Genomic DNA, 19,572 nt, shown 5'->3' on the forward strand with positions numbered 1-19,572 from the left:
ATTGGCAAGAGGTACAGGTCTAGTTTCATTCTTCTGCATATGGATGTCCAGATTTCCAAGCATCATTTGTTAAAAAGGCAGTCTTTTCCCCAATGTATGTTCTTGTTGCCTCTGTCAAAGATCAGTTGGCTGGAAGTACATGGGTTGATTTTCAGGTTCTCTATTCTGTCCCATTGGTGTGTCTGCTTTTATGCCAGTACCATGCTGTTTTGGTTACTTATAGCCTTGTGGTATAATTTGAAGTTGGGTAGTTTTATGCCTCCAGCTTTATTTTATTTATTTATTTATTTATTTATTTATTTATTTTTATTTATTTATTTTGCTCAGTATTGCTTTAGCTATTTGGGGTCTTTGGTTGTTATGTATGAATGTTAGGATTGTTTTTTCTGTTTCTGTGAAGAAAGTCATTGGTATTTTGATGGGGATTGCGTTGAATCTGTAGATCACTTTGGGTAGTATGGACATTTTCACAATGTTAATTATTCCAATCCAAGAGCATGGAATGTCTTTCCATCTTTTTGTGCCTTTAATTTCCTTCAGTAGTGGTTTGTAGTTATCATTGTAGAGATCTTTCATTTCTTTGGTTAAACTGATTCCTAGGTTTTTTGTTTGTTTGGTTGTTTGGGGATTTTTTTGATGACTATTGTAAATGGGCTTACTTTCTTGATTTTTCCTTCTGTTAGCTCATTATTAGAGAATATACACATAGTTGATTTGGAGGTACTGATTATGTATCCTGCAACATTACTGAAATTATTAACTAGGTCATTCAAGAGCCTGTTGTTTAGTTTCCAGTATTTGCATAGTTTCCAGAGTTTTACTTATTATTGATTTCCAGTTTTAATCCATTGTGGTCTGAAAAGATACTTGAAATGATTTCAGTATTTTAAACTTTGCTGATACTTGATTAGTGACCTAACGTGCAGTTTACCCTGGAGAAAGTTCCATGTGCTTATGAGAAGAATGTATATTCTGTAGTTGTGGGATGAAATGTTCTGTAGATATCTCCAGGTCCAATTGGTCTGAGGTGTAGTTTAAATCCTGTACTTCTCTGTTGAATTGTTACCTAGAAGATCTGTCCAATTCTGAGAGAGTGGTATTCAGGTTCCCCACTTTTCTCGTATTTGGGTCTATCTCTTTCTCTAGGTCTAGTAGTGTTTGCTTTATATATCTGGGTGCTCTGGTGTTGAGTGCATACATATTCATGATTATTATGTCTTCTTCTTGCATAGATCCCTATATCATTATACAGTGGCCTTTTTTGTCTCTTTCTATGGTTTTTGATTTAAAGTCTATTTTATTAGATATAGGAATAGCTAGTCCTGCTTGTTTTTGGCTTCCATTTACATGGTATATTTTTTCCATCCTTTCACTTTTAGTCTGTGTATGTTTTTACAGGTGGGGTGAGTCTCTTGAAGACATCATATAGTTAGGTCTCGCTTTTTAACCCAATTAGTCAATCTGTGTCTTTTGAATGGGGAGTTTAATCAATTCCCATGTATGCTTGTTATTGACAGGTATTGTCTTACTCCGGGCATTTTATTACTTTTTGTTTAGATGTTTTAAATATCTTTTGTTCTTTTCTTCCTCTTTTATTATGAACCTTCAATGTCTGTTGATTTTTTGAGTTGGTATGATTTAGTTTATTTTTCTCTCTCACTTGCATTTTTATTTTAACAGTGGGTTTTGTTCTTCCTTGTGTATGCATGAGTGCTTATCGTTTTTGAGATTCCAGATGCAGGACTCCCTGGAGAACTTCTTACAGTGCTGGTCCTGTGGTGACAAATTCCCACAGTTTTTGTTTGCCTGGGAAATACAATATTTCACTCATTTCTGAAGAACAGTCCATCTATGTATACAATTTTTGGCTGGCAATATGTTTCTTTTAGTACTTTTAATATATCATCCCATTTTTTTCTGGCCTGTAGAGTTTCAGTTGAGAAATTTGCTGTTAGTCTGATGGCCACTCCCTTATATGTGACTTGGTGCTCTTCCCTTGCTGCTTTTAGAATTCTGTCTTTGTGTTTAAGCTTTACCAGTTTGACTATAACGTGTCTCAGAGAGAATCTTTTTGGATTGAATCTGTTTAGGAATCTTTGGGCTTCCTGGATCTGAAGGTCGCTGTCTCTCCCTACACCTGGGAAGTTTGCCTTATTATTTCTTTGAGTAGGTTTTCAATGCCTTTTCCTTTCCCATCCCCTTCTGGAATGGCCATGGTTCAGATGCTATCTGCTAGCTATCTTAGATTTCCTTCATTTCTTTTAATTCTTTTTTCCTTTTTTGGTCTGCCTGGATTATTTTGAAAAGACCATCTTTGAGATCTGAAATTCTTTCTTCTGTTTGCTCTAAGCTGCTGCTTAAGCTCTCAGTTGTGTTCTTTTTATTTCATTGAATGAATCCTTCAGTTCCGGGAGTTCTGCTACATTCTTTTTTAAGGTATTAATCTCATTCTTTTTTATTGTATTAATCTCATTCTCCTTCATATTCTGGATAATTTTTTCTCATTTTAATGTATTTTCTAACTGAGTCTTCTCTTACCTCTGAGTTTTCTTAAGATCATTGCTCAGAATTCCTTTTAAAACATTTCAAGTTTTCATGCTCTCAAGTAATTCTCTACTTGAGAATTACTGTATTCATTTGGTGGTGTCATATTTTCTTGTTTATTTATATTTCTACGATCTCTATATTGATGTCTGGTCATCTGGTAGAACAGTTGTTTCTTCTATTACTCTGGAGCAGACTTTAAGGAGAAAGACTTCCTCCTTTATTTGCAGGTTCCACTGGTGACTCATTATGTCAATAAAGTCAAGTGTGAGGCAGGCTGCCAGGACGGTGGTCCTGGCTGCTACTATGGCAGTGACCCATCCTTTCAGCGGCAGTAGCTGTGGTAGTGGCTGTGGTGGACCACCTGTGTGGAAACAGTGTTTCTGCTGCTCCCTGGGGCTTCCAGCTGGGCCCCAGTCACAGGATGCTCACTTGCCCTCTGCTCAGGTGTTGGGATGGCTTCCCAGGGATTCCGGCCTCGCCTCTGGTCATGGGATGCTTGCTTGTCTCCTGATCAGGCAGTAGGAAAGGCTCAGAATGTTCTTCGTTAGAGTAAGACAAAAATCTGCTCCACTCAGGTGGCAAAGTGCAAGTTGGCCCCAGGAAAATGAGCAAAAACCCCAACCTTTTTCTTTCAATGCTTTCATGAACCACATTTTACCAATCCCAACTGATAGATTTTAGGTCATTTCTGATTTTTTGATATTACAAATAATGCTGTAATAAACATACCTGTATATATTATTAGCTGCATGACCTCTCTGCCTCACTTCTCTCATCTATAAGATGAGAATAAAAAATAGTACAAAATTTACATAAGATTCTTGGAAGGATTCATTTTTTAAAAAATACACATAAAAGTCCTTACAACAGTTCCTGGCATATAATTGCTATGTAAGTCTTTGCAATTATTATTTTGCTTCCTCCTTTGATCAGTCTTTTCTTGGCTATTATAATACAAAAATTTCCTCATTTTTATTGCCCTTTTGGATGCTCCTTCTCATTTGCCTTTAATCCACCTCAAATGCTGGTATTCTTTAGAGTCTGTTTGAGGATCCTTTCTAATTCTACATATTCTCATTTACTCCATGAGCTTCAATTACCATCTATATGATGACTCCCAAATCTACATTTTAATCCACTCCTAAGCCTCAAAAGTAAAACAATATGTGGACCCAAATACACTTGTGAGAACTCTAGAGACCAGTTGAAAAACTATGCACCCAGGAAAATGTAAAACCAAGAAGGGATTCCAGTGAAAGGGGTAATAAATTTGAGGGCATTCTGTGCACCCATCCCTTCCCTGCCCACTCTAACCCACTTAGCAAGTGAAACCAGGAGGAAACTACAAAATATTAGCAAACTGAATTCAACAACACATTAAAAACATTATACGCTATGACCAAATGGGATTAATACCTAGAAGGCAAGGAGTGTTCAACATCAGTCAATGTAATATAGCACATTAACAGAATGAAAGACAAAACACACATGATCATCTCAACTGGTGCAGAAAAAGCATTTGACAAGATTCAATACCCTTCATGATAAAAACATTTGATGAACTAGGAATAGAAGGAAACTACCTCAATATAATGCAGGCCATACATGAAATGCCAACATCATCCTCAATGATGAAAAACTGAAAGCTTTTCCTCTAAGATAAGGAGAATGACAAAATATGCCTACTCTCACCATTCCTATTCAACATAGTATTGGAAGTGCTAGCCGAGCAATTAGGCAAGAAAAGAAATTAAAGGCATCCAAATCAGAAAGGAAGATGTAAAATTATCTGTCTTCACAGATGACATAATCTTATGTGTAGAAAACCAGAAATATTCCACAAATAAACTAATGGATCCAGCAAAGTTGCATGATACAAAATCAAAACAAAGAAAATCAGTTGCATTTCTATGCACTAACAATGAACAATCCAAAAAGGAAATTAAGAAAACAATTCCATTTATAATAGCATCAAAAAGACTAAAATAGAGCTGACTGGTTAGTTCACTTGGGAAAGCATGGTGCTGACAACACCAGGGTCAAGGGTTTGGATCTCCATAGTAGCCAGCCACCAATGAAGAAAAAAGGAATAAAATATTTAGGAATAAACCTAACCAAGGAGGTGAAAGACTTGTACACCGAAAACTACAAAATATTTGCTAAAAGAAACTAAAGACATAAATAAATAGAAAGACATTCCATGTTCATGGGTTGGAAGATTTTGCATTATTAAGATGTCAATACCATCCAAAGTAATCTAGAGACTCAGTGCAATCCCTATCAAAATCTCAATAAGTTTTATTGCACAAATAGAAAAAAGGCATCCTAAAATTCATATGGAATCTCAAGGGACTCTGAATAGCCAAAACCATTTTGAAAAAGAACAGAAATGGAGGACCTTTGCTATCTGACTTTAAAATATGCTACAAAGCTACAGTAATGAAAACCATGTGGGACTGGCATAAAGACAGACATACAGACCAACAGAATAGGACAGAAAGCCCAGAAATACATCCTTATGTATACAGTCAAATTTTCTTCAACAAGAGTGCCAACACCACTCAATAAAGAAAAAACAGTCTCTTCAACGAATGATGCTAGGGAAACTGGATAGCCACATACAAAAGAATGATGGTAAACCTTTATCTTACACCATATACAAAAATTAACTCAAAATGGATTAAAGCCCTAAGCATAAGACCCAAAACTATAAAACTCCTAGAAGAAATGACATTTGGACTTGACAGTGATTTTCTGAATATGACTCCAAAAGCACAGACAACAAAAGCAAAAATAGACAAATGAGACATCAAACTTAAAACTTTTGTGCATCAAAGAACACAATCAATAGAGTGAAAAAGCAACCTGTGAAATGACAGAAAATATTTGCAAATCATAGATCTGATAGAATATTAAATCCAGGACATATAAAAATATTCCTACAACTCGACAAGAAAAAAACCAAGTAACCCAATCAAAAAGTGTGCAAAGGACTCAAATAGACATATTCAGAGAAAATATTTGCAAATCATAGATCTGATAGAATATTAAATCCAGGACATATAAAAATATTCCTACAACTCAACAAGAAAAAAACCAAGTAACCCAATCAAAAAGTGTGCAAAGGACTCAAATAGACATATTCAAGACAATATACAAATGACCAGCAAGCATATGAAAAGATGTGCAACAACACTAATCATCAGAGAAATGCAAATTAAAACCAAAATAAAATATCATCTCACACCAGTTAGGATGGTCACTATCCAAAAACAAACAGAAAATAACACACATTGGTGAAAACATGGAGAAATTGCAACCCTTGTGCACCATTGTGGGTTGTAATATGGTGCAACCACTATGGAAAACAGCATAGCAGTTCCTCAAAAAAATAAAAATAGAACTACTACACAATCCACCAATTTCACTTTTGGGTATATATCCAAAAAAATTAAAAGCAGGATCTCCAAGAGACATTTGTACACCCATGTTCATAACAGCACAGTTCATAGCAACCAAGAGGTAGAAGCAACCCAAGTGTCCATTGACAGATGAATGGATAAACAAAATGTAGTACTGTATATACATGTAATAAAATATTATTCAGCCTTAAAAAGGAAGGAAATCTTCTCACATGCTACAACATGGATGAACTTTGAGAACATTATGCTGAGAGAAATACGCCAGCCAAGACAAGAAATGCATGATTCCACATACCTAAATGAATCAAGTTCATAGAAAGAAAGTAGAATGGTGGTTAAAAAGCCTAATATTCATAAATTTCCCGGTTATCTCTTCAAGCTGATTATCATAAATTGTAAATCAATTATGATTTTTAGAAAACATACCTAAAAACAAAGTTTAGTACATTACCTTTGTAAATGTCACAGGGATGCTGGCATCCAACTGAATGTGATCTGCAACCTCTGTAAATTGCTGCTGCTGTTTCTGCAATGTTTCCAGTAATCTTGTAATTTCCTGTTTTGCCAGGACAACTCTACAATCATCCTAGGAAAGGGAAGACAGTATTTCTCATAAGCTGTTTGTTAAAGAAATTAGGAAAGGAGATTTACATTGCCAACTTCCAACAAAAGCCCATTTAACATTACAGTATTCGAAGTTAAGAGACAAGTGAGGGCCAGCCCGTGGCTCACTTGGGAGAGTGTGGTGCTGTTAACACCAGTGCCTCGGGTTCAGATCCCTATATAAGGATGGCCGGTTACCTCACTTGGGAGAGCATGGTGCTGACAACACCAAGTCAAGGGTTACGATCCCCTTACCAGTCATCTCTTTAATAAAAAAAGAGAGAGAGAGAGAGACAAATGAAAATGAAAACACAGAAAACCAGAAACTATGGGATACAGCAAAAGCAATTCTAAGAGGGGAGTTTATAGCAATAACTGCCTACATCAAAAAAGAAGACAGACTTTAAATAAACAACCTAATGTTATACCTCAAGGAACTAGAAAAATAAGAACAAATCAAATCCAAAATTAGTAGAAAAAAAGAAATAACAAAGATCAGAACATAAAAAATGAATTAGAGATTAAAATAATACAAAAGATCAATAAAACAAAGAGTTGGTTTTTCAAAAAGATAAACAAAATCAAGAAACCTTTAGGTAGACAAATAAAGGAAAAAAGAGAACACTCAAATGAATAAAATCAGAAATGAAAAAGTGGATATTAGAACAGATTCCACAGAAATACAAAGGATCATAAGAGACTATTATGAACAAATATATGCTAAAAAACTGGAAAACCTACAAGAAATGGAGGATAAATTCCCAGACACATAGAATTTACCAAAGTTAAATCATGAAGGACTAGAAAACCTAAATAGACCAATAATGAGCAATGAGATTGAAGCAGCAATAAAACATCTCCTAACAAAAAAAAACCTCAGGACTGGACAGCTTCACTGCCAAATTCTACCAAACAGTTAAAGAACTAATACCAATCTTCTCAAACTCCTCCAAAAAACCAAAAATCAAAGAAGAGGAAAATTGGTACCAGAAGTGGGGTATACAGATACTTGAAATGTGGATGCAGCTTTGGTACTGGGTAATAAGCAAAGGTTGGAGGAGTTAGGAGGACTTAGAAGAAGAGAAAAAGACAAGGGAAAGTTTGGAATGTCGTAGAAACTTATGTGGTGGCAAGCAGAATGCTGATAGAAATGTGGACAGTAAAGTCCATGTGGATGATGAGGTCTCAGATAGAAATGAGGAACTTATTGGGAATTGAACAAAAGATAACCCTTACTACACCACAGCAAGGAACCTGGCTGCATTGTGTACATTCCCTTGGACTTTGTGGAAGTTTGAACTTAAGAGTTGTGAACCAGAGCATTTGGCCAAAGAAATTTCTAAGCAGCCAAGCATTAAGGACACTACATGGCTACTTCTAACAGCCTACTCTGAGTTATGGCAGCAAAGGCATAATGTACAGCCAGAATTTAAAAGGGAAGCAGAGCATAAAGTTGTGGAAAATTTGCAGCCTGGCCATGCAGTAGAGAAGTGGAGAGCAAGAGAAAAATGCAAGGGCGAAGCTGATAAACTATTTGCTAAAGACATTATCTTGGCGGTGAGGCAGCCAGATGCTAAGAACCAGGACCAATGGAAAAAATGCCCTAAAGGTTTGAGAAGTCTGGAAGGGTGCCCCACCCATCACAGGCCCTGAGGCCTAGAAGGACTGAGTTATCCTGGAGGACAGACCTGGGGCACAGCTGCCCTTGGGATCCTGCCCCCTGCATCCCAGCTGCTCCAGTTGGAACAGCCCCAAGTGTGGTTCATGAAGGAGCTCTGGATAGTAGAGGCCTGAAACCGTGGTGGCATCCACGTTGTGTTAAGTCTGCAGGCCGGCAGGATGTAAGAGCAGTGGAGGCGTGGTGGCCTCTACCCAGATTCCAGAGGATGTATGGAAAAGCCTGGGGATGGAGGCAGAGACCTGCCACAGGGGCAGAGCCACCACAGAGGCCATTTGCTAGAGCAATGCTGAGCAGGAATGTGAGGTCACATCCCCCACAAAGAGCCCCCACCAGGGAAATGTCTAGTAGAGCCAAGACGGCAGGGCTTCTGTCAGGACCCCAGAACTACAGGGCCATGGGTAATATGCAACACCAGCCTGGAAAAGCTGCAGGCGCCAGTGCTGCCCACTGGGCTGCACCTGGCAGAGCTGTGGAAGTGAGGTTGCCCAAGGCTTTGGGGACCCAGATGCCCAATTGTGCCCAGGATGCAGGACTTGGAGTCAAAGAACATTATTTTGGAGCTTTAAGACATAATGTCTGCCCTGCTGGGTTTTGGACTTGTTTGGAACCTGTTTTTCCTTTCTTTTGGCCTATTCCTCCTTTTTGGAATGGGAATGTGTACCCAATGCGTGTTCCACCATTGTATCTTGCAGTAGATAAATTTGGTTTTGACTTTTACAGGTTCAAAGCTAGAAGGACTTTTGCTTTTGGCCTCAGATGAGACTTTGGACTTTTAAGTTGGTGCTGGAGCAAGCTAAGACTTTTGGGACTGTTGGGATAGAATGATTGTATTTTGTATGTGAGAGTGACATGAGTTTTGGGGGGCCAGGGGCAGAATAATGGAGTTTGGATGTGTTGTCCCCTCCAAAACTCACGTGGAAATTTGATCTCCGATGTGGCAGTGTTGGAAACTGATTGAGTTATGCGGGCGGATCCCTCATGAATAGATTAATGCTCTCCCTGGAGGAAGGGGGATTAATGAGTGAGTTCTCACTCTATTAGTTCCTGCAAGAGCTCGTTGCTTAAAAAAGACCCTGGCACCTTCTCTCTCTCTCTCTCTTGCTTCCTCTCGCCATGTGATCTGCTCATACCCACTGGCAGCCTGCTATTTTCTGCCATGAGCAGAAGCAGCCTGAGGCCTGTGCCAGATGCAGCTGTCCCAGAATCATAAGCCAAATAAACCTCTTTACTGTATAAATTACCCAGTCTCAGGTATTTTTGTCATAGCAACACAAAACGGACTAAAACAGGAGGGAATACATCCAAACACATTCTATGAGGCAAGCATTAATTACCCTCATACCAAAACCAGAAAAAGACATACACACAAAACTACAGACCAATCTCTAATGAACATAGATGCAAAAATCCGCAACAAAATACTAGCTAAGCAAACCCAAAAACGCATTAAGAAAATCATTCACTGTGATCAAGTAGGATTCATCCCTGGGACGCTAGGATGGTTCAACATAAGCAAATCAATAAATGTGATACATCACATCAACAGAATGAAGTAAAAAACCATACAATCATTTCAATAGACATAGAAAAAGCATTTGATAAAATCCAACACCCCTCCATGATAAAAAAAAAACACTCAACAAATTACACATAAAAGGAATGTGATTCAACATAGTAAAGGCAACATACAACAGACCAACAGCTAATATCATACTGAACAGACAAATGTTGAAGGCTTTTCCTCTGAGATCCAGAGCAAGACAAAAATGCCCACTTTCCCTACTCTTATTCAACATAATACTGGAAATTCTAGCCTCAGCAATAAGGCAAGAGAAAATAATAAAGGGCATCCAATTGGAAAGAAGAAAGTCAAATTTCTCTATTTGCAGATGACATGATCAAATATATAGTACCCTAAAGATTCCACCAAAAAATTACTAGAACTAATAAATGAATTCTGTAAAGTAGCAGGATACAAAATCAACCAATGAAAAATCAACAGTATTCCTATATGCTGATAATGAAATATCTAAAGTAGAAATCAAGAAAGTCATCCCATTTACAATGGCTACTAAAAAAATGAAATATCTAGGAGTAAATTAAACCAAGGAGGTGAAAGATCTCTGCATTAAAAACTATAAAACATTGGTGAAAGAGACTGAAGAAGACACAAATAAATGGAAAGATACCCCGTGTTCATGGGTTGGAAGAATTAATATCATCAAAATGTCCGTATTACCCAAAGAAATAAACAGATTCAAAAACATAATCCCTATCAAAGTACCAGTGACATTCTTCATGGAAATAGAAAAAACAATCTTAAAATGTATATAGAAAAACAAATGACCCCATATAGCCAAAGCAATCTTGAACAAAAAGAACAAAGCTGGAGACATCACATTACCTGACTTCAAAATGTACTATAAAGCTACAGTAACCAAAACATCATGGTACTGGCATAAAAACAGACAAATAGACCAATGGATCAGAATTCAGAGCCCAGAAATAAATCCACCCACTTACACTCACATGATATTTTTAAAAGGTCAGAAGACTAAACACTGAGTAAAGACAGTCTCTTCAATAAATGTTGCTGGGAAAACTGGATGTCCACATGCAGAAGATTGAAATTAGACCTCTATCTCTCACCATACATGAAAATCAACTCAAAATTTATCAAAGGCCTAAATTTAAGACCTAAAACCATGAAACTACTAGAAGAAAACATATAGGAAATGATACATGAAATTGTACTGGGCAGTGCTATTTTGAACAAGACTCAAAGGCACAAGCAACTGAAGCAAAAATACAAAAATGGTATGATTACATCAAACTAAAAAGCTTCTGCACAGCAAAGGATACAATCAAAAAAGTGAAGAGACAACCTACAGAATGTGAGAAACTGCCTAACTACACATGTGACAATGGGCTAATATCCAGAATATATAAGGAACTCAAGCAACTCAATAGCAAAAAAAACAAATAACCCAATTTAAAAATGGGCAAAGGACCTGAACAGACATTTCTTCAAAGAAGACACACAAATGGCCAACAAGCATATGAAAAAATGCTCACTATCACTAATCATCAGGGAAATGCAAATCAAAATTACAATAAGATATCATCAGTTACAATGTCCATTATCAAAAAGACAGAAAATAACAAATGCTGGTGAGGATGCAAAGAAACTCTCATACATTGTTGGTGGCAATGTAAATTAATATAGCCACTATGGACAACGATGGAGGTTCCTCAAAAAACTAAAAATAGAACTACCTTATGACTCAGCAATCCCACGACTGGGTATATGTATTAGTCCGTTTCTGTTGCTTATAACAAAATACCTGGAACTGGGTAATTTATAAGAAAATGAAATTTACAGCTTACAGTGTCTGAGGCTGGGAAGTCCAAAGTCCAGGGAACACATCTGGTAAGGGTCTTGGTAGTGGCGACAGTGACCCAGGGGTCTCACATGGCAAAAAATGGAGGAGCAGAAAGAGGCTAATCTCTCATGCGCTCTTCTTTTGAAGCCCTCAGAACCACACCCCTGACCACCATTGTTAATCCATTCACTATGGCATGGTCCTACAATCTAATCACCTCTTCAAGGCCCCACCTTTCAATTACAATAGCATTTCCCTCTGAACAGTTATAGTGGGGATTTATGCTTCAGTGAAGCTGGGGCAGGGAGGCATCCAATCTACAGCAGTATATACCCAGTATACACACACATCAGCTAGAGTGATCCTTCTAACTAATAAGATCTAGTCACTCTTGGGCTCAAAACACCACAATGGTTCCCCCATCTTAATCAGTAAAACCTTACATCCTCACAATGGCCCACAGGGCTTTCATTACATATAATTCCCTATGACCTGTGATTTTAGCTCCTATTACTCCCTCCTTCACTTACTCTACTCCAGCCAAAGAGCCCTCTTTTGCTTTTCCTTGAACACACCAGGAATACTGCTGTAGGATTTTTGTCTACCATTTCCTCCACTAGAATCCTCTTCCCCCACTAGGGCTTGAACTAATTCCTTCACCTTCTTCCCTTAAATCTCACCTTCTCTCAATAATGCTTACCCTGACTACTCTATTTAATGATGCAATCTGCTGTACAAACACAAACATGTGGTATGTAGGGTGCTTTTTTCTTTAGTTCTTATCACTTTCTAATATACAGTACAATACTTACCTAGCTATGGTTATGGTTTATTGCCTTTCTTCTCCTTGCTAGAATGTTATTTCCACAAGATTATGGCTCTCTGCTTATTTTGTTTATTGATATATCCTAAGTACCTAAAAGGTACATGGCATATAATAGGCACTCAACACGTATTTGTTAAATGGACAAATATTCAGCATCCAGCATCACGTCTAGAACTTAGTACATAATTTCTTCAGAGGAAAAGATAATTAGGTTTTGTTCTCAAAAGTGAAAATAAATTTGTGATGTTCCATTCATTTCTCTGTTCACTTTCCTCTGTGGCAGGAACTTTTTTTTTTGGCAGCTGGCCAGTACAGGGAATGAACCCTGGACATTGGTGTTAGCACCACACTCTAACCAACTGAGCTTACCAGCTAGCCCTATGGCAAGAACTTTTAAGAACATTGGTTGGGGTTTGGGTTCTGTGACTACAGAATAGAACAAAACTAACAGGTCCATATGAAAAAGGAATCCAAAACCCTGTTTTCATTTGCATTAACATAAAGAGATAATACCATATCATTAACAATTATCACTTATTTTGACACAATGTTTCAGAAACTCTAAAATACTTTTAAATATTTCAGTAACTATGAACATAGTTTTTCATAAAATAAATATGAAAATGCTTTTAAGTATTCAAGTAAATACTATTTAGGACGTGATTCCATTTTGATTTTGCTGGGTAGCTTGAATTCCCATCATGAATTGAACAAGGATTTATTAAGCTCTTTCTGTGTAGATACAAAGACTATAGAAATATGAAGACAAACAAGATGCATCAGATCAGCATCTAGAAGGACAAATACGCATATTGTATCATTCAAGGTCAAATCATAAGACACAAATCACACCAATTATTTGAACAGAATGAGCTTAATATGAAGAACTGTTACCTAGGAGTAGTTATTAACTAGGTAACTAAAAAGATAAAAACAGCTCTGAGGTATCAAGGAGGTAGCCACTGTACAAAATAAATACCACCCACAGGGCTGGGGGAATAAAGGGAAGAGGACAGAATTATTATAACTTAGAAACTTCCAGGAGGTATCCCATGGAGCTGAAACTCAGACCTCTGAGGGAGGCAGCCCTCCCAAAGAGATTGTCATTCACAAGAACCGCAAGCAAATAGGAACCCACAGGAGCTGCTTCCCATCTTCCATTCCCCCTATAGTGCCCCCTATTGGCAGTGCCTAACATAGAGCCAGCTGGCAACACAGAGACATGTTTTGTAGAATTCTAATCCCAGCATCACAAAGCAGAGGATAGAAGCGTAGGATTGGAGCTGAAAGACAATAAATAGCATATACATCAACTGTTACAATTCAATGTGAAAAGGACTAAACAACAACTCAAGACTGATGAAGTTATAGGCTGGCTACAACCATATATGTGTAATCGGATATTTGATTTAAGAGAAAAAACTCTACGATGATAAATGGTTTAGGCTACAGTGATGGGAAATGAATACAATTATTAGCAGTATATCAGAAAGATAAGACAGGGCCGAGCCCGTGGCGCGTTCGGGAGAGTGCGGCGCTGGGACTGCAGCAGCGCTCCCACCGCGGGTTCGGATCCTATATAGGGATGACCGGTGCACTCACAGCGCTCACTGGCTGAGCGCGGTGCGGCCGGTCTCAAAAAGGACAAAAAAAAAAAAAAGGAAAGAAAGATAAGACAGACAGCAGCTTTTCTGAAATTCCTAAGGCAATAATTATTCTTATATCTCCCACTATGAAAGCAGATCTGAAATAAAAATGTGTAAAACTGACAGTTTTGCTAGAATAACCTTAAATCTCATTTATTTAAAAATTAAATCATTTGCAAACTGGGTAACAAATTGCTTACAATACTTCAACCATCACAAAACATGGTTTTACTCTCACACTGAAGTTAAGAATCACTGAATTACCTACTTGTAGGTAGGTAGTATATGTTAGAGAGGCACCCAAAAAAAGACCAAGGAAGAGGGAGTTTCAAAGAACAGCAAACATTTGAGCTGGACCCTGAAGGAGAAGAATTTCCACTATTAGAAAAGAGAGATATAGGCACTCCAAGAAGAAAGAATAGTATATACTTAGCAAAGAAGAGTAAAAGGCACGACTGAAGAATGATAAGAAATTAGAGGGCTTCTAGAACCTATGGCTTTATGGTGGGGATGCCACATGAAAAAAAAAAGGACACTAATATGGTTGGTGGAGCAATCCAAGGTTAGAGACCATGTCCTAAGCAAAACATTAATGAATGCAGCAGACACAAAATATTTATTAAATTAATAAAATAGACTAGTACATACCTCCAGTTATTATTTACTTAACCTTACAACTAAGGTCTTAGCCACATTTTAACTACCTACCTGCTGCAAAGTCTTTTCACAATGGAGGCAGGCTGTTGAAACCTGGGACAACAAAATAGTCATATCTTCTTGCTGCTGCCTGAGCCAAATCAGTTTTTCACGAACATGAGCATCAACAACACTTAGAGCCATTTCTTCTTGACGACACAGAGTTTCATGTAGGTCAGAAAAATAAGCTCGGACACATGATCGAGCATTCTCAGCTGTACCTGGTACCTAAGGAAATAAAAATAAGTTTTAATCAATTGTAAACTTAACAAAGATTTTATATGTGAAATCTTGAACATTTAAATACCATCTTTACTCTTATAATTTCCAAAATTTAAATCTCCACACCATAGCTTTCTCTTCAACTACAGACTTTAGATGTCTGTTTATAAATGACATCTCAAGCAAAATGGAGTACTTAATCTCCAATCTTCTCACCCCTAAACCTAGTTATCTCTATCTCAGTAAAAGCCATTCCATCCTCCTGGGTGTTGAAGCCAAAAAAATTGGAGTCATCCTTAACACTTCTTTCATATCCCACAACTAGTCCCTTAACAAATTCTGCTAACTTCAAAATATATCCAGAATCTGATGATCATGCCTCATCACCTCTACTTCTACCAACCTAACCCAAGCCATTATCATCTCTCACTTGATTATTATAATAGCCTTTTAAATGGTCTAATTGCCTGATCGTCCAACTTACTGTCCAATCAATATTAACAATTCATCACTAAAACCCACCTATTCTACTTCTTTAAAATCTCAAATCTACTTTTCTCCATTCTCACTATCCTAGTATATAGGCCATAAATATCTCTCAACTAGATAATTTCAAAAACTTCCTGATAGGCCTCCCTGCTTCCAATCTTGTTGTTCTTCCAATTCATTTTCTAAATTTAAGAGCAACCTTTCTTAATGTAAATCTGATTATGTCATTCCTATGTCAATTCTTCAATGGCACATCACTGCTCTTAGCCAAGTTCCAAACTCTTTACTGTAGCTAACAAAAACCTGCGTGATTTGGCCTTTAACTCTCTAACCTCTTTTCTTGCCATGCCCCACTCAATACTCAAAGCTCCAACCATACTGAACTTCAAGTTTCTACGATATGTCCAGTCCTCATTTACAGGCATTTCAACATACGCTTTCTCTTCTGGAACAACTCACTCCCCACCTGACTCTTCTCCCTGACTGAATTCCTTCAAATCTCTGTTTAGATATCACTTCTTCTAGGAAGCCTTCCCTGACCTACATAAATTGTTGTACTGCCAAGGCATCCTGTACTTCCCCCCACAAAATAAATAGTCACCACATTTGAAACTGTCTCTCTTCTATGATGGATTACAAGTTCCACAAAGACAGACACTTTTTAAAAAAAACTTATTTCCAGTGACTAGTGCAGTACTGGCACATTGTAATTGCTCAATAAATACTTACTAAAGGTGAAAAGAGAAAAGGGTAAGAAGGTAAGAAGGAAGAAAAAATCCATACATGTTCTGTGTGAGCCATTCCAATTCCATCTTCCACTATTTGTTCTCCTCCCTCAATGTGCTGAACGATTCCAACTAATTTTCTGGAATAATCTGAGATTTCCTCAGTGAAGGTCCGTATACAGTGGGCCATATCTAAAATTGATGCTCGGATCTGGTTAGCTTCTGGTTCCAATACCGAATGCTATAAAATGCAACATAATTATAGAAAAGAACTCATAGTATTGACTAATGATATAGAAAACTATTTGTCCCTTCAGTTAATGCAAAAAATCAGCCACATGTGGCTTTTATAATACATTTAGAAAAAGCACAGCATAAGAACGTAAAAAATACTAATTTGCTTCCACTTCTTCATAAGAAAACTATTTATCCTGGGCGGGCCCGTGGCTCACTCAGGAGAGTGTGGTGCTGATAGCACCAAGGCCATGGGTTCAGATCTCCTTTCCGGTTGGCTCATTGGGTGAGCGTGGTGCTGACAACACCAAGTCAAGGGTTAAGATCCCCTTACCGGTCATCTTTTTTTTTAAAAAAAAAAAAAAGAAAAAGAAAACTATTTATCCTGCAATCATTTTACCACTAAATAAGAAACCAAGAGACTCTCTAAAATTGTACTGGTAACAGTTTATCAACAGACATATTGTCAAAGCAATCCACTGCACTTTGAAAACATGCACACAAAAAAGAGAATTTTTTTCCTGCTGGAAAGCTATTTTTCAGTAAAGAAATAATCATGTGTCCTCTCTAAAATTTTTATGACATTCAGAAATTAAATCTCTCATTGAGAGAAAGAGAAGATCAATTCATTGAACTTTCAGAAGGAAAGAACGAACCTAAGGTTACTAGAGATGGAGAGAGGGAAGGAGGGTACTTGGGGAGGAATAGATTGGGTAAAGGGCATAAATGAAAATCATGATTTATAATAATGAATATACTAATAATAATAAAAATAAATAAATAATTTTAAAAAGAATTTGTATCTCATTACTTTTCATGCTACCAAGACCAATTCATTCATCACTTAACTTTTCTTCATCCCTAGCTTTAGCATAAAGAACTAGGTCAGTGAAAATGAATGGTGGACTGGTAAACTAGTCAGTCATCCAATTTAATTAAATTCATACCTTGTGACCTTGGTGTTTTCCATATTCTTTGCAGACACAACACATGAGTGGGCTAGTTTGACAACCTTCTTCTAAGCAAACAAACTCAATGGCATGCACCTGGTGCTGAGAGCACATGGTTTTCTCATGAGGTTTATCAGCTAGAGGCACTCGCCTGTGCTTTGCTAACGTCTTTGTGGAATGAGTAACTTGGGAACAGTCTGAGCACAAGTGAGTGGCACACACAGTGCAATATACAGACGCGACATGAGCTTCATCTTCATCACAACGAATGATGCTCTAAAAAACAAAAAGTTAATGCCTTACAACTGAACTCAATCTAACAGGAGAATTTTGAAATATAAAAGCCCATAATCTTTTTTAACTGACTAGCCTTTATACAAGGGTATTTCAAAAAGATCGTGAAAAAACGGAATTAAAATATAATACGAATCTTTATGTGAACTTTTTGAAGACTCTTTATATATGAAAATAAACTGGTAATTAAGCACAAAGGTCATTCACTACTCATCTGAGAACGTATTCATTTCTACAGGTAAGTGAGAAGACATGGTATTCCCAAGATTGACTACCAATACTTGATGAGTCTGAGGCCAAAAAGCTATTATCATAAATTCACAGTCAGTGAAAAGAGCTCTTCCACCAAACACCCTCACTTTAAACATGAGAAACTGAACCATAGAGAGTTTAGAAGTCTTTTTTTAAGGCAAAAAAAAATTATCTGATATTAAATGCATCCCCACTGCTTTAAATATTACTTGTCATGCTCATGTATAGGAAGGACAGAAACACAAATGCTATTTAGATAACTTGGGAGTATGCATCAAAATTAGCTGTGAAGCTTTTAAAAACACAGATGCCCAGACTCCAACCTGGGACTTTCTTAGTTCAACAGATTGTGAATAGGGGCTGGTTGGTTAATTCAGTTGGTTCAAGCTCAGCCTTATAACCCCAAGGTCACAGGTACAGATCCCCATCCCAGCATGCTACCAAAAAAAAAAAAAAAAAAAAAAGGTTGTGAGCGAAGTCCAGACTTGTGTGTTTTTTTCTAAATATAAGCAAGTATAGCCCAATAGTTCCATAGGTGAGTCTATTGCACAATCATGGTTGAAAACCACTGATTTAAGCAAACAACAACAACAAAAAAAACCCTACATTATATACAAGCTTCTAAATATTATTTCTAGTTTTCATGAATTACTAAAAAAGCATTTCAAGTGGGTAAAAAATTACATGTCAGAAAATAAAGAATGCTAAGAAACTTTTCCTAAAAATCCAAAATTGGAGGCAGAGAAATTTGGTATAATTTTCCAGAAATAAAAATTAGAAAACACATCTGCTAGGAAAATACAGGAAAATTGTCAGGGCCCCTCAGATGTTCAGAATCTTGCTGAGCATTTGACATAAATATGCACGCACACCCAGGTGTTCCTTGGCTATTGGCTGATGTAGATGCATATGGGCACCCAGATATCCTGGACTATGACTTAAGTATAAATGACAAATGGCTCTGATCCACGGGGTCCCCCAGCCCCAGGGTGCCCCCTGGGGGCACTATTGCTACTGGAGTCTGTGGCTGCAAGCTGTTGCACCCCTGGGATGCCCCGAGAGGCCACTGCCACTGCTGCTACCGCTGCTGTAAGCTGCTGTTGAGGACTGAGCTCCTGTCACCTGCCAATGGCTCCCGGGATCTTTCCTAATTCCCTAGCATGGACCTGCATGTAAAGGGTCTGATGACCCAGCCTGGCATGTGAGTGGTCTGGTGACCCAGTCTATACAACAGGTTTGAAGAGTCTGAGCCCTAGCCCTGACAATACAAATGGAAACTTAATATAACTAAAATAACGAAATGCTTTGGCTTTAGTTATGAATTATGCCAACCAGACAATTAGCCTAACTACAGCCTTAACCATACAATTGGCATAGTCACTATGCTATTGCTGTAACCCGACAACTGGCATAGTCGTGTAGCTTTACAACATCAATGATGTCATTCATTATCACAATAAATAAAAAATGAACCCAAAGTTGAACAGTTTTGTTTGCAATTAAGACAAATATGTACATGTACCATAAAAAATTTGTCTTCTGTTTTCCAGACTTGACAAATAATTTACAAGGTCAACACTATGAAATAAAGATAAAAGATAT

At 37.5% G+C, this 19,572-nt stretch overlaps 1 protein-coding gene across 1 annotated transcript in view; it reads right to left on the reverse strand.

The window, feature by feature from the left end:
- TRIM23 (tripartite motif containing 23) overlaps positions 1-19,572 on the reverse strand; it is a 42,180-nt gene that overhangs the window by 8,901 nt on the left and 13,707 nt on the right. Inside the window, exons 4-7 of the mRNA XM_008567766.1 lie at positions 17,422-17,700; positions 16,299-16,481; positions 14,817-15,032; positions 6,421-6,555 (exon numbers count right to left, since the gene is read on the reverse strand). Coding sequence (XP_008565988.1) covers positions 6,421-6,555; positions 14,817-15,032; positions 16,299-16,481; positions 17,422-17,700 — 813 coding nt within the window. The remainder of the gene's footprint in view (positions 1-6,420; positions 6,556-14,816; positions 15,033-16,298; positions 16,482-17,421; positions 17,701-19,572) is intronic.

The sequence above is a fragment of the Galeopterus variegatus genome, unplaced genomic scaffold (genome assembly GCF_000696425.1).
Source record: "Galeopterus variegatus unplaced genomic scaffold, G_variegatus-3.0.2 Scaffold343, whole genome shotgun sequence".
Taxonomy (NCBI): Eukaryota; Metazoa; Chordata; class Mammalia; order Dermoptera; family Cynocephalidae; genus Galeopterus; species Galeopterus variegatus.